This window comes from Musa acuminata, chromosome BXJ2-3 (genome assembly GCF_036884655.1).
Source record: "Musa acuminata AAA Group cultivar baxijiao chromosome BXJ2-3, Cavendish_Baxijiao_AAA, whole genome shotgun sequence".
NCBI classification, from domain to species: Eukaryota; Viridiplantae; Streptophyta; class Magnoliopsida; order Zingiberales; family Musaceae; genus Musa; species Musa acuminata.
This window is the reverse complement of record NC_088340.1, coordinates 5,327,245-5,341,156: the sequence shown is the minus strand read 5'-3', so window position 1 is coordinate 5,341,156 and position 13,912 is coordinate 5,327,245. Positions and strand designations below refer to the sequence as shown.

At 36.9% G+C, this 13,912-nt stretch overlaps 1 protein-coding gene across 2 annotated transcripts in view; it reads left to right on the top strand.

The window, feature by feature from the left end:
* Positions 1 to 13,912, top strand: part of LOC135607062 (transcription initiation factor TFIID subunit 2-like) — a 41,379-nt gene that overhangs the window by 17,005 nt on the left and 10,462 nt on the right. The window contains exons 7-18 of one of the 2 annotated variants that reach the window (XM_065098552.1): positions 260 to 344; positions 424 to 515; positions 3,485 to 3,610; positions 3,689 to 3,742; positions 6,683 to 6,751; positions 9,137 to 9,234; positions 9,325 to 9,657; positions 9,751 to 9,838; positions 10,814 to 10,939; positions 11,017 to 11,073; positions 12,421 to 12,500; positions 12,620 to 12,662. In XM_065098552.1, the coding sequence (XP_064954624.1) occupies positions 260 to 344; positions 424 to 515; positions 3,485 to 3,610; positions 3,689 to 3,742; positions 6,683 to 6,751; positions 9,137 to 9,234; positions 9,325 to 9,657; positions 9,751 to 9,838; positions 10,814 to 10,939; positions 11,017 to 11,073; positions 12,421 to 12,500; positions 12,620 to 12,662 (1,251 nt within the window). Of the gene's footprint in view, positions 1 to 259; positions 345 to 423; positions 516 to 3,484; positions 3,611 to 3,688; positions 3,743 to 6,682; positions 6,752 to 9,136; positions 9,235 to 9,324; positions 9,658 to 9,750; positions 9,860 to 10,813; positions 10,940 to 11,016; positions 11,074 to 12,420; positions 12,501 to 12,619; positions 12,663 to 13,912 lie in introns of both variants that reach the window. The other variant, XM_065098551.1, reaches the window with a different exon arrangement.

The following is a 13,912-nucleotide window of genomic DNA, read 5'->3' as shown; positions in this document are numbered from 1 at the left end:
AGAAGATTTTTTCCCCTTGCAAATTGTTCAATATCATTAGTCTGTCAATAATGCATGTATCTTTGCTATACTTTGGCATACTTTCGAATTCATTTTCCAAAGCACCCAAGTACTATTGCTTCATTTGTTCTGATACTCATTGATTAGTTTATCACATTATGATTGTTCTATCGTAATTGATCTGATTTTGGGTTGCTTGTATGCTTATGTCTACTTTTTGCAATATTCTTTCATGTAACCCTTTTTTTAAATCAACCAGACAATTGATACTAGAATTAAGCTTGCTTATGCCCTGGCAAGGCAATGGTTTGGAGTATTCATCACCGCACATGAGCCAACAGATGGTGAGTCTTGGAAATGTTGCAGTTTTTATTGGAGATGGTTGAAAAGCCTCAGATAATGTTGACTTTGTATTGTTTGCAGAATGGTTATTAGATGGGCTCGCTGGCTTTCTGACAGATACTTATATAAAGCATTCCTTAGGTAATAATGAGGCACGGTATCGGCGATACAAGGTATAACCCTGTCATATCATTAATACTACTTTTGCAAGTATTTCGGAATGCATTAGTTTTATGCATAAATTCCTTTCATTAATGAAATCAGGTAGGAATTATAGTAGGAAACTTCAATTCTTTGGTGATGAATGGCACTCTGCATAACTAAAAACTAATCCAAGCCACTGGTCCAATGAAAATTTTATATACATGAATTTGAAATATGGTTTGTGAGGTCCAATGAATTTTTGGCAGTTCCATTAATGTACAATTAGTAGTAGTTGTCTCTGGCTGCATGGTCATAGTTTGGAACTATTAAGAATCTATGAATTATGGAGAATACATTTGGATCATTTAGTTTGCTTTGGCATTGTAGCCAACTAGCGAAGTACAAAATGTCTAGATATGTCTAAACATTAACCTGTATTGTTAAATTAACCAAGCACATACTTGCGAAATATTTGGTATACTCTTGAGATTATGAGAATATAAGCTACAGATGAGAATATTTTATTGAAGAATGATCTAGAAGATTAAGTTTTTGGTTATTTTATACAGTGATTTAAAAAGGCGCTCGGGCGAGGCGAGGCGAGGCCCGAGCGCCTCGCTAATCTCCCAGGCGGCGCGCTTCAAACAGGCGCCGCCTGGGCGCTCGCTCGAGCCCAGGCGCTGGGCGCTTCGGGCGAGCGCCTGGGTTAACCAAGGCGACCGAACTAGGATTTTAGGTCTGGTTCGGTCTATGATGGTTAGTTGGTTCGATCGAACCAACTAAAACTCATATAAGTGACAACCGAACCCCAACCCTCGACGCTGCTGATCCCGATCCCGCAGCTCGTCGCTGTCGTTGCTCGCAAACGCTGCCGTTGTCGCCGCTCGCGCCTCCTGCTCCTGTTCCTGCTCCCGCTCCTGCTCCTGCTCCCGTTGTCGCTGCTCGCCGTTGTCGCTGTTCGCAAACGCTGTCGCTGTCGCCGCTCGCGCCTCCCGTTGCTCGCCACTCCCGCTCCCGCTCCTGCTCCTGCTCCCGCTGTCGCTGCTCGTAAACGCTGCCGCTGTCGCCGCTCGCGCCTCTCGCTGCTCGCCGCTCCCGCTCCCGTTGCTCGCCGCTCGCCGCTCCCGCTGCTCGCCGCTCGCCGCTGCCGCTGTCGTCGCTGCCGCTGTCGTCGTTGCCGCTTCTTCCTTTCTCAGTCAGCAAGCTCAGCACCCCTTTACACTTCCTTTTAACAATATACGTATACTGTATATTGTTAATATTATTAAGTTTATTTGAAATGATTAATTTTCAATACTGTTAATAGATTAATAATATATTATTTTGATTTTAATACTGTTAATTTTTATTTATTTGAAACTTTTTGTTAATGTGACATTGTGATTTTGTATCTTAGATTTTCTTAATTTAATAGCATATTTTTATTTAAAATTTTAAATAATTATATTTATTAATTATATTATATATTTTTATATTTTAGCGCCTCGCTTCGCTCGGGCGAGCGCCTAGCGCCTCGGGCTTTTTTGGACCTTGGTGCCTTTTGGCGCCTAGCGCTTTTTAAATTACTGATTTTATGCATAAATACACTTTCAAACTTTTAGAAGGTTTGTATTATAACATTGTTTAAGGTCAACTTTTGTATTAATATCTTTGAACAAGCATCTATTTGTTTTCTCAATATATCTTTAAAATCCAACTTGAGCATTGACACAGCTGTGGTTTAAAAGAGGGGTTAGATTAGGTTAGATCTTGGTAGAGATTGCATGCAGTTGCAGTCAGAGTATGACTTTTTAATCTGTGATTTTTGGATTGATTTTGATCCCTCTTTTAATTGCTATATTAGGGAGTCTTCAGAGTTATATTTCAAGATCATATAGTTTGGTTTGGAAGAGTCATTAAGAAATTAACTAATTAAGTGTCTACTTTTTTCTTCACAGGAGTGAAGTTTCACGTTCCTTACTTTGTGGACTTTAGGTTGTCTTCTGGCTTTTGTTGTTTTGAAAGAGCAACATGTCTAGCTTTTTAGTATCCCTTCCCGTGAAGTCACAAACTTTCAGTATCAGATGGAGCTTTAGAGTACTTTGTGTAACATCTGAACATGCCTAACTTGGTTACATTATGCTTAGCTTGAACTTCCCAAATTTTAATATAAAAATAGTGCTTCGTTTGTTGTTTGATTGCTGAGTGCTGATTCTTGAGGTCGGCACTTGTCATTGCTATTTTTTTTCATGACGAGTATTTTCTCTTGTACTTCATGTTGGCCAATTTTTGTGATTGCTGTTTCACAAATTCCATGAGTTTGTGGCTCCTGTACTTGCTTAGTAAATGTTCATTAAAAATTCATAGCATGTGTCCAAAAGAAACGTTTTCTTACTGGTAGTTACTACGTGTTCTATATTTGTATCCGAAGGTCCGTTGTCTCAGGAAGAGCAGTTTCTCTTTGTCTTTGTGAGTTATTTAAATTTTATGCAGTTGCTGGATTGCAACAGATATAGGCCTAGAATTGAAATAATAAAAGGATCAAATATTAAATGTACTGTGAACAGCCTCTCTCTCTTTACCTATTATGAGTAAATAGTTTTTTCAGTATGAGCATCCTGAGAATTATATATTTATTTAATCATTTGATACTGATTTTATGTGTATATAATTCTCATAGAATTATGAAAGATGCCACTTCTCAGCTGCGATTGTCCATTGAATAACTCATGACTTTCTCTGAAATTTAATATTATGATATTATTTCTCAATCTGCAAATGTTTGCATATCTAATAGTTGTTTCATTGTTGTTTTTCAAAGCATATTTTGAATGATTCAATTATCCTTTAAGGCAAGTGATTCTGTTATTTTCATGTGTTGAAATGTCCATTTGAACATCTCTATGTATTGTCTAATATGTAGTTTTTCCTTTGTTATCACCAAGACAGTCTAATGCTGCTGGAAAACACTGACCTCAGAGAATTAACTTAAGTACCAAGCGTGTTTGCATCTTTTTAGGCCAATTTTGCTGTCTGTAAAGCTGATGTCAGCGGTGCTACTGCTTTGAGCTCCTCCGCTGCTTCAAGTGATTTATATGGAACTCAATGGATTGGTTTATATGGGAAGATCCGATCCTGGAAAGCTGTAAGTTAATTTCCAACTTTCCTTGTGTTGTCTTATTTTAGAAAATTGAGGAATGCTTTATTTGCTATTTCTTAACAGATATCAGTTCTTCAAATGTTGGAGAAGCAGATAGGCCCAGACTCTTTCTGTAAGGTTTGTTCATGTGCATCTCTCTCCTCTATATATTTTTTTTCTTGCTTTTTATGATTGTTGTTAAGCTGTAAATAGTTTTGTCTTGGCTAATGATTCTGCACAGAGATATTCTTTGGTATGGATTTATTCCGATACGGTATGCTCAATCCGTGTTGGTGTTATCAAAGGCTGAACTGATTTAAACCAATTTCTTGGGGTATGGTTGAAAATCAATGGGAAAACACTATAATTAATCAAACTCTCTGGGCTGGCCAACTTGGCCACTTCAAGCAATTTCATAGCCTCAAAAGAAGGGAGAAAAGAGGGGAAGAGCAGATGGGAAAGAAGAGGTAGGCTAAAATAGAGGAAAGGCAAATCTGAGACTATGGTTGTCAAACGGGGGAGAAGAAACTAGTTTTTGCCTTTTGTTGGAACCTGTCTATTGCCATGGTTGCAACATCCTCTGTTCACTCTCATGTAAGGAAGACAAAGAAAGGGATATAGAGATAAAAGGATATGATGAAAATAATAATTAATTTTTTGAAAATTTAAATGCTAGTCTAGAGAGAAGATGTCATATTGTTTGAAACTATTTTCGTATTTTTTTTCTTTATTTGTTTTTGTAGTACTATATAATTTTTTACCTACATGGTTGTTGGAGAAGCAAAAGAATCACTGTGGACCAGTAAAATTCCGGGTCGTACATACCTGTCTGGACGGTTTTTCATTCATTGTCTTATAATTTATTGTTTCTTCTTTTAATGTCCATTTTATTTGGTTGGGGGATTGTGGCTGTCATGATCGTTTTGAGCAAATAAGTTATTTTCGAATGGTTCCCTTCTTCTCTCTCTCTCTCTCTCTCTCTCTCTCTCTTATTTCCCCCAGTTTTTTCACAGTTTGTTTTCCTGTGTATTAGTTACAAATATGTGTTAGCTTGACTCAAACGTTTTAATGTTTTTATATGAGGTATTATCATCACGTCATTACATACCTGGATGATGGTCATGATGCATGTTGTGTATAATTATATTGTTATAAAAAGTAATCCATAATCAGAAAAGATGACATATCATGGATGATACAATTCGAAACCATTAAATACTAAAAGAAAGATGATATGTTATATTATAATTCTTAAATCCAAGGTATGCAATGTCGCTGGTACTATCATACTGGTCATTGGGCGGACCAGGACAGTATTGGTCCATATCAATGTACTGTTTTTTTTTTCTTTTATGGTTGTATACAGTGAAATTCAGCTCTTTTTTTTTTTTTTGAAAAACTGAGACATAGATCCTAGATATAAACCAATGATTTAAAAAGCGCTAGGCGCTCGCCTAGGCGCCTGCCCGAGCAAAGTGAGGCACTCCCAAATATTATAATTAAAATAATATACAACTAAATAGAAATATGCTAAACATATTTTTGAAGACCTATATTAGAATTAAACTGCTTTGTACACTTGTCATTAATTCTAAAACCTAATATATAATTTCAGACCAATAAAGATTAGAGATTTAACATTCTACTATTAACAGTATATTATTTACTATAAACAATAGTTAAGAGGGGAGAAAAAAACTGTTAATAGTAGTAGAGGAAAAAAAATAAGAGAAAAGTGTCACTGATGGTTGATCGTGGGGAAGGAGAAAGCAGCAGTGATGGAGGAAGCTGTGGATGATAGCAGCAACGGCGGAGGAAGCTGCAGAGCATGTCGGCGGCAGAGGCAGGAATGCTCGCTAGGGTTGATCGCTCGGGATCGCGCTTGCGTTCAGAGGTGGCTTTTGTAGGTAAGAAAGGGCATCGCTTGGGGTCGAACCAGACTTGAAAATCTGGTTCGGTTCAACTATTTGAACCAGACACTCGCTCGAGGTGCCCAGTGCATGGGTTCGGGTGAGCGTTCAAGCGACGCCTCATTGAAGTGCGTTGCCTGCTTCATTGTTGAGGCGCTTAGGCCTCGCCTCGCGTTACTTGAGTGCCTAGGCAAGCTCCCAAGCGCCCATTTAAATCATTGAAATAAACTTTCATTTCATGCTGTAATTGGTCATAAATTGCCCCTAGTTAGCCCTAAAAGGGTCTAATTCAATGAACACCCTAATATGCTCTAATTACGTGAGTATGCTGTGTCATTAGTTGCCCCTAATTAACCCTAAAATTGCTACACGTGGAACATGAAGACCCTAATTAGCTCTAATTACATGAAATTAACATAGATATTAAGTTTCGGATTAACTTGATTTGAAGACAATTTTATCCATCTTGAGATTGAACCGCTTTTCAATTTCCAATCAACCTTCCCTAATCATTTTCCGACGCAATTATAGAAGATTTAAGCCTTTTACCCAAGAAATCAAGAGAATTAGAGGGACAATATTTTTGAGAAAGAATGTGAGAGAGGAGAAATGAGTGAGAACAGTGTCTATACAGACCCCCAACCAGCCCCCTAACCAGGCCCCATTGGTTGGATTGGGTGATGTGATGCAGATCCGACCGTTACTGATTGGTACCTGTTGCTAATGGACAAATTCTCACTGGTAAAAACCTAGTACACCTCCAATTTTGATCGGTGCAACGGGTGTGAACCAGTCTAAATTGGGTTGGTCTGCATCTTCTCGGCCCATTGGACTGGCAAATACTCGTGATATCATACTGTGCCTACCAAAATTGCAAACACTGCTTGAATCCTGTTGTTGGCCAAAATTGCAAACATGTGGTTGAATCAACAGTTATATTGAGCATACAAACACTCGGGTGGGTGTAGTATGGTTCTAGTATGCTATTACAACTTAAGGTGCACTAGGTTTGTGTCTATATGTACTGTTGTCTACTATGGTTGTAACATTTTTTGTGGTTATGGCATGGTATCTCTCATACCATAGCCTTACGGGATCAAGTATGTTATCTGAACATTATTAATTGGGTTACCTATGCTTCTTTTAATATGTCTGTTGAACTTTTCAGATTCTACAGGTTATTGTTTGTAGGGCTATTGGCTCAACTCGCTCCATGAGAACACTGAGCACTAAAGAGGTCAGTAAATGTACTTACAGAAGAAAATTTAAGGTGCTGTACTGTTAACCTAATGCAATTAGATTGTTGTTTAATATATTTCTACAACCTGATAAATAAATCTCAGTGATTGCCAAGTAATTGTGAGAAATTTAATGTGTTTAATTGACTAGTTATAGCACATTTTTTTTATTGATTTGGAAAAAAGCTATCAATAGTCACTAGAGATTTTTTATTGTACACTTTGGAAAATAAAGGCGTACCTACTAGTTATAAAATATTTAGATCCTCAAGTTGTCATTTGCAGTAGGAGTGCTGGATGTTTGCTAAGTCATCTATATATATAGATATTAAGAATCTACTGAGTCCTTGTCTTTTCACTTACGCTATGGATGAAAATACTCATGATACTCACAATAATTTTCATGGTTGGGTTATTGGAAAGATTGAGTAAAAAATTTTTACATATGTGAAGAAATTTATTCCATTTGTTATTAATATGATTGAGTAGGAGCTTGTGTGGTAGTCATGACTAGGGTTTTTAATTTCGAATGATACCGCCCGTACCGGTCCACCAGTAGACCGGTACGCAGATCGTCGGCTACCAGGCGGTACCGTTGATTGGGGTTGTTTCTGCCTTGTTACCACCTGAAATCGGTCGGTGATAGTCGATTTTGATTGTCGCCGCTCGTTACCGGGTGGTATTAGCTGAGGGAGAAGGGAGAAGAAAAGGGAGAACTTGGAGATTCGACGTCGCTCTCCCTCGACGATCCCGATCCGTTGCTGCCCTCCCTCGTCGGACGTCGCAGATGAGATGTCATCTCCTCCTCGTATGAGGCGACAAGGCCTTGGCGCCATCGGCAACTTCTCCTAATCCGCACGGGGAGAAGAAGCCTCGGCATGGGGAGAAGAAACCTCGGCGACGTCGCCAAGGCTTCGCGGGGAGACCTCGGTGTCATCGGTGACATCTCCTAATCTGTGCGGGGAGAAGAAGCCTCGGCGTGGGGAGAAGAAACCTCGGTGACGTTGCCGAGGCTTCGCGGGGAGAAGAAACTTCTCGTGAAGAAGTCTCGATTACGTCGTCGAGGCTTCAAGGTTTTCTTCTCCCCATGTGGGGAGAAGAAACGACGTGACGTCACCCCTTTTTTATTTTTTAACTTTATATATATATATATATATATATATATATCGATTGGTACCCCAAAGCATACCACTTGGTATACTAGTACCATACCGTACTGAGCTGAACTTGATACTTCGGTACGGTATGAAATTACGAACCTCAGTCATGACCATACTTTCTTATGCAACATGGTGCTAAAACTATTTCACATTTCTTTGAAACAATGTGATGAAGTTTGCCAATTTGTTGATTAGTGGCAGAATTGTCCTAATGAGGCTGCCACTTTGGAAGACTTAGATAATCATAAAGGAAGTGAAGAAAATATAGAAGATAGGAATAAGAAAAATAAATTTGGATAGATGTTAGATAATAGACATAGAATTAAAACAGATGGAAGGCAAACATGGTATTATTTCAAGTATTATTAGAAGAAAATTTTACAAAAGGAAAACATAGAAATATGTCATTTGAATGTACAATGAAGAAATTGTAAGGGTGTAATACACAATAAAGAATTGCCCCCTTTTTGGTACCTAATGGATGAGGTGCTAGCATGAAGTGTACTACTTTTCTTGATACAACTATAAGACTTGCCAATCGAATGAAACACAAGAGTCCCTTACAACCTATCTAGTAATAATGTTAAGATTCTGGTAATAATGTTTAGTGACAAAATTGCAACCTTCTCCTCGTCTTTATCTTTTCTCCCATTCTTCTTTTCTATATTATTTTTTCATCTTTTGTTATGTATGATACTGGCTCATCAGCTAGCCGTCACTTGGCATTGAATGGAAGTAAAATACTTCTTTATTGAGCCAAAAAAGTTCCTGTGTTGTTACCAATCCTTTATGATTCAACATATTTTTGTTGCATGGGCTCTTCCTTGGACATGTTTTATGTAGACCTACAGACACCGTGGGTAGAGAGAATGAAGCAACTAATGGTGTGATGATAGGTAGAGAAGAACCTAAAAAGACTATACTAGAAACCCTAAATAAATATTTAAATGCACCTGATTTAGTTAATGATTTTGCTTTGCACAAAGCTCATTGGGGTAACAGATCTGTGTAGCTGACTCAAATAGTTGGTACATTATGGCTTGAAGTTGTTTATTGTTGTATAGACTCTTCTTAATTTGAGACCATATATGAAACTTCATGTTTGGGTTCTGGCATGATACTGCTTGTAAGGCGGAATCTTGCTATGTTTTAAGTGTCTTAAAATGGTTTTAAGACTGTTTGTTATGTTTAATTTTTAGCTTTGTCTGTCTGTCTAATATGCAGTTCAGGCATCTTGCTAACAAAGTTGGAAATTTGGAGCGTCCATTCCTAAAAGAATTTTTCCCACGTTGGGTGGAATCTTGTGGATGCCCTATAATGCGGTAGAAGGGAATTCACTCAATGCATTTTTTTTCTTTTCTTGTTTTCCTTCTCCATCAATCTGTAACCTTTTTATTACATGTTACTTGTAGGATGGGGCTGTCTTATAATAAACGAAGAAATATGATTGAACTAGCTGTTGTACGAGGTTGCACTGCAAAATCATCTTCTGCTTTCAATCAAGATGATGAAAATCGAGAAGGTCACCCTGGTTGGCCCGGAATGATGAGTGTCCGAGTTCATGAACTTGATGGAGTGTACGATCATCCAGTTCTTCCAATGGCTGGAGAAAGTTGTCAGTTGCTTGAGATACAGTGCCATTCGAAACTAGCTGCAAAGCGAATTCAAAAGCCAAAGAAAGGTTCTAAAGCCGATGGCTCTGATGACAATGCAGATGTGGTGTCAACTCAAGATATGCGCAGTGGGTGTGTTGTTTACTGTGCACATGTTACTTGATTTGTTTAAGTCTTTATTGTTCTTGCTGTTGCAGTTTATTAATGGTCTTATTCTACATGCAGTGTCGATTCACCTTTGCTATGGATCAGAGTGGATCCTGAGATGGAATACCTTGCTGAAATTCATTTTTATCAGCCTGTTCAGATGTGGGTAAGGAAAGTTTCATACAAGGTTGAGGGTTTCTCTTTTTCTTGCTTGAACTTAATGTTACTAGCTACTCATTTATAATTTCTACTTATGTTTAACTTCTAGTTTAATGGTATAATAAATTGTATTTCATGTAATTTATGTCTTATGTCTCATGAATTCGCTGGTGAGCTCTTCCAACACTAGTCCAGGTTTTATTCTTCTTGAAGATTGGTAGAGTGCTTTTATGGAAAAAATGTGACTATTAAAATTATTTTCAATTATTCTGTCTTTTATTATCATAATGTCAGAAGCATATTCATTGATGCTGTTCCCAGGATGGTATAAAGGAATGAGGTGGAAAGTTTTGCACGACAAGGAAAACATATATGCTTAGTTCAAATACTGTTAATATATGATTCATAATGTGCATTTATACATGCAGGTTTTGGTTTGTACCACTCATCGTTTACTCCACATTATAGAATCGTGCTATAATATCTGCTAAGTTTGTTTCCATAATGCATATTGAGACATGCTGACTCCTAACATATTCAGTTGTAATGAAGGCTGAATAATAATTATGAAGTTACATATAGCATGATAATTTGTGATTGTTATTTATGTTGCCTTGGAGCAAACCAAGCATCTTGTTCTAGTGTCATCTGTTTTTTTTTTTAATTTATTGTAATTGCATGGTTTCTGTCCTTGTTGATTCCAGTTATTAAAATGGAATTTTTAATTATGAGTAAGCTAGGACCTTTTTCTCCAAATCTTTATGATGGGCTATCTTTGCTTGTGGCATAGGTTACCATTTATCTCCTTCCATTTCTCTGTTTTATTATTTGTGACTAATGACAGAATTCTATGTTGTTTCTTCTCGTATTTTTTTACTGAGCTACTAGTGCACATATCTTTTTTACTTTTATTTATTTAATATATGGTCCTATTTAATCTTGTATTGGATTTTTGTAAATGATGTATTGTTCTTTTTGTCAGATCAATCAATTAGAGAAGGACAAGGATGTTGTTGCTCAGTCACAAGCAATTTCAATGTTGGAAATGCTACCACAGCTTTCTTTTGCTGTTGTCAATGCTCTTAACAGCTTCCTAAATGATTCAAAGGTTATAGCCCTTGTTAGAGGATTGAGTGTTAAATGGAGTATACATTGTTCTTTATTTTCAAATAATATTTGATGCAGGCATTTTGGAGAGTCAGAATAGAAGCAGCATATGCATTGGCACACACAACATCTGAGGTACTATTTCGTGTATGGATAGGATGATAATCTATTCTTTCATTATCAACTTAACAAAGAACCTTTTGCTTTCCATTGTTTTCTTCAAAAAATTGCTTTCTAAACTGCCTTAACTCTGCCTTAATTCTAAACATATTTGTATCTTTGCTCTTAACTATGTCAAAAACATGGAATGGCTCATGTGTCCTTAATAGTACTATCAATTTTGGTTTTTAGATTATTGAGTCCTGCTTATGGATGATGGCATGGTGTGGCATGAAATTGTCTTGATGATAATTCTTGTAACTAATAAGTTTGCTACAAATGTTGTGATTTCTGTTGCATTACTTGTCAGTTACGTAGGCATAAAGTCACTAGTTTGTCATATGATATTACTTGAGATAATCATTATTGCATATACTGGTTGATGACAATTGGACATTTCTTTCAAATTGAAAGAAGATTTAGTCAAGGATGGTGGTGTGAGCTTTCCCATTAAAAAAATTTAAACAATCTGCCATTAGAATCTACATTATTTCATGCTATTCTTAGCATAGGGGAGCTGAAACTAATGCAAGCTCTGTTGTAGAAACAAAATGTTAGTTTCATTATTAAGTAGAATTTGCATCTGAATGTCAGGATGTATTAGTTTTCAGTAAAAACATTTGATCTGGAGTATTTTGTTGCATTTATTATGGTCTTAATTGAAGTTTGTGTCATGGCTCTGCATGAGGCCAGCACTCGCTAGACATGAAATGGGACCTTATGCTGGAACATTGGGCAGGTGAAATTGGTGCTGAGGCTGGTCCCAGTATGGCCTTCATGTACAAATCCATGGAAATTCTTTAGTGTTCTAAGAAGAAAAAGAAAAGTGACCGAAACATATTTATATATGTGGAGGCACATTGAAGGACATTAATAATTTACTCATTACTGTGCCGGCTGTTAAAATTAGGTCTGCTTGCCTAGATCTCGATCTTGGTACCAATCTGTAACGATCAGAGTCAAATCGTGAGCCTACTAATGAAGCAAATTCAATGAAACAACAATTGGTATCATATAGAAGCGGCCATAAACTGGGAAGTCTTGACCAGTTTGGAAGATCATTCAATGTAGTTGAAATAACTGAATTGGTGGTTGTTTTGTCAGTACTTCAGTGTTATTTGTTTCTTTTTCCTATGCATGTTTTCTTACGATTTGTACGTGATATCTATTGTTGTAGTTAATTCTTGTATGACTTTATTCCATGTATACATAAAGGAATGTGATGATAATCCTGTTTATGTTCTCTCTGATAATGACTCCTTTGGTCTTCTATCTTTATTTGCACATTTTGGGTATTTGAACTAAAAATAGTGGGGTTTTCAGGACACTGATTTGGCTGGACTTTTCCATTTGATCAAATTTTATAAGAGTCGAAGATTTGACATGGATACTGGATTACCTAGGTCAACCTCCCAATCCCTCTTGTTTCACGTTTTAAAAGTTGGTGATGCTTTTGCTGCATGCATGGCATATATATATTTTTGGTAGTGAATTGATGAAATCTATTTTATTTTGTTTATAGGGCAAATAGCTTTCACGAAGTTTCGGAGTATTTTGTTTTAGAGGTAATGAAATGAGGTAGGAATATATTAGCATTAATGCAATGTTGTACTTGTCTTTGTTTGACTTGCTTTTATAAGCATCAACTCATCATATCATGAGAGACTGTGGACTTGGATGCAAAGTACCTCATATACATGCTTCTTCTTCTTGAAATTTGTTTCAACTTTGAAGGATTAGAAGTTTGGTTTTTATTTTTGCAGCATCAGATAATATTATGTAACACAACACATTGTCTAATCTCTGTTTCATCTTACCTGTTTCGTAAGCTGTCTGTTGTGTTATTCATCAGCAGCTTTGCTAAAGCACAAGTGTTCTTGACAATCAATAGGCTTCCCAGGTGTATTTAAGAATTATTCTTAAAAAAATATTAACTTTTTGAAATTCAAATTGCAGTTGATAATGAGTTGAATGGTGTGATTAATCTTAGAGAAGAATATTATAATTCAGAAGCTTTCATATTTTTTGAAGAAGCGAATATTAGATGACTCATAGAAGATGATGTTTTACCTTATTGCTTCATTTTTAACTTATTTTATGGCCGATATTTATATCAAAAATGAGAAAAATGAAGATTTTAGCAATCAGCCGAATAGTTGTTTCTTGTGAACTCTTGCACTTTCAAGCTCAAACCAATTAATATAGGTTAATTAACACATTTGTTCAAGTCTCATTGATTTCCAGAAAAAAAAATAAAGACACCTCTTTTGCAAGTGTAATAAAGTGACCTAGAACTATTCCCATTCAATCTGCTGCCTGCCCAATCTGGGTCAAATGGGGCCTAAAACCACCTCGGTTGACCTTATGAAGGTCTAGATGACTTCAGTTGGATGCCTATATGCCTTGGAATTGTTCACATTAGCTAGTTTATGGCAACCCAATCCAGCATTGTCATCTTTGGTCCAGCTCATGTGAGTCTGTGTTACACTCAATCGTATACTGTATCACAGTGGAATGTTGAGCTCAATCATATACTGTATTGGTGGAAAAGGTACGTCAAATCTATTCCTGGTCAAGTTGCAAAAGAGAGGACTGACCAGGCCTCCTCATCACTTTTAGATAGGGTTTTCTATGTTCAGTGATTTCGGATGAATTTTCATCAGTACTTTTGTGTTTATAGTTTTTGGAACCTGGAGCCATAGTGGCAGAGCACATAAGCACTTAAAGTAATTTGGGGAATTTTCTTTTGGAATAGAGAAGCCATTGTCAAAAGGGGCATATCCTAATAGTGAATAATTGATTTGTAATATAGCAT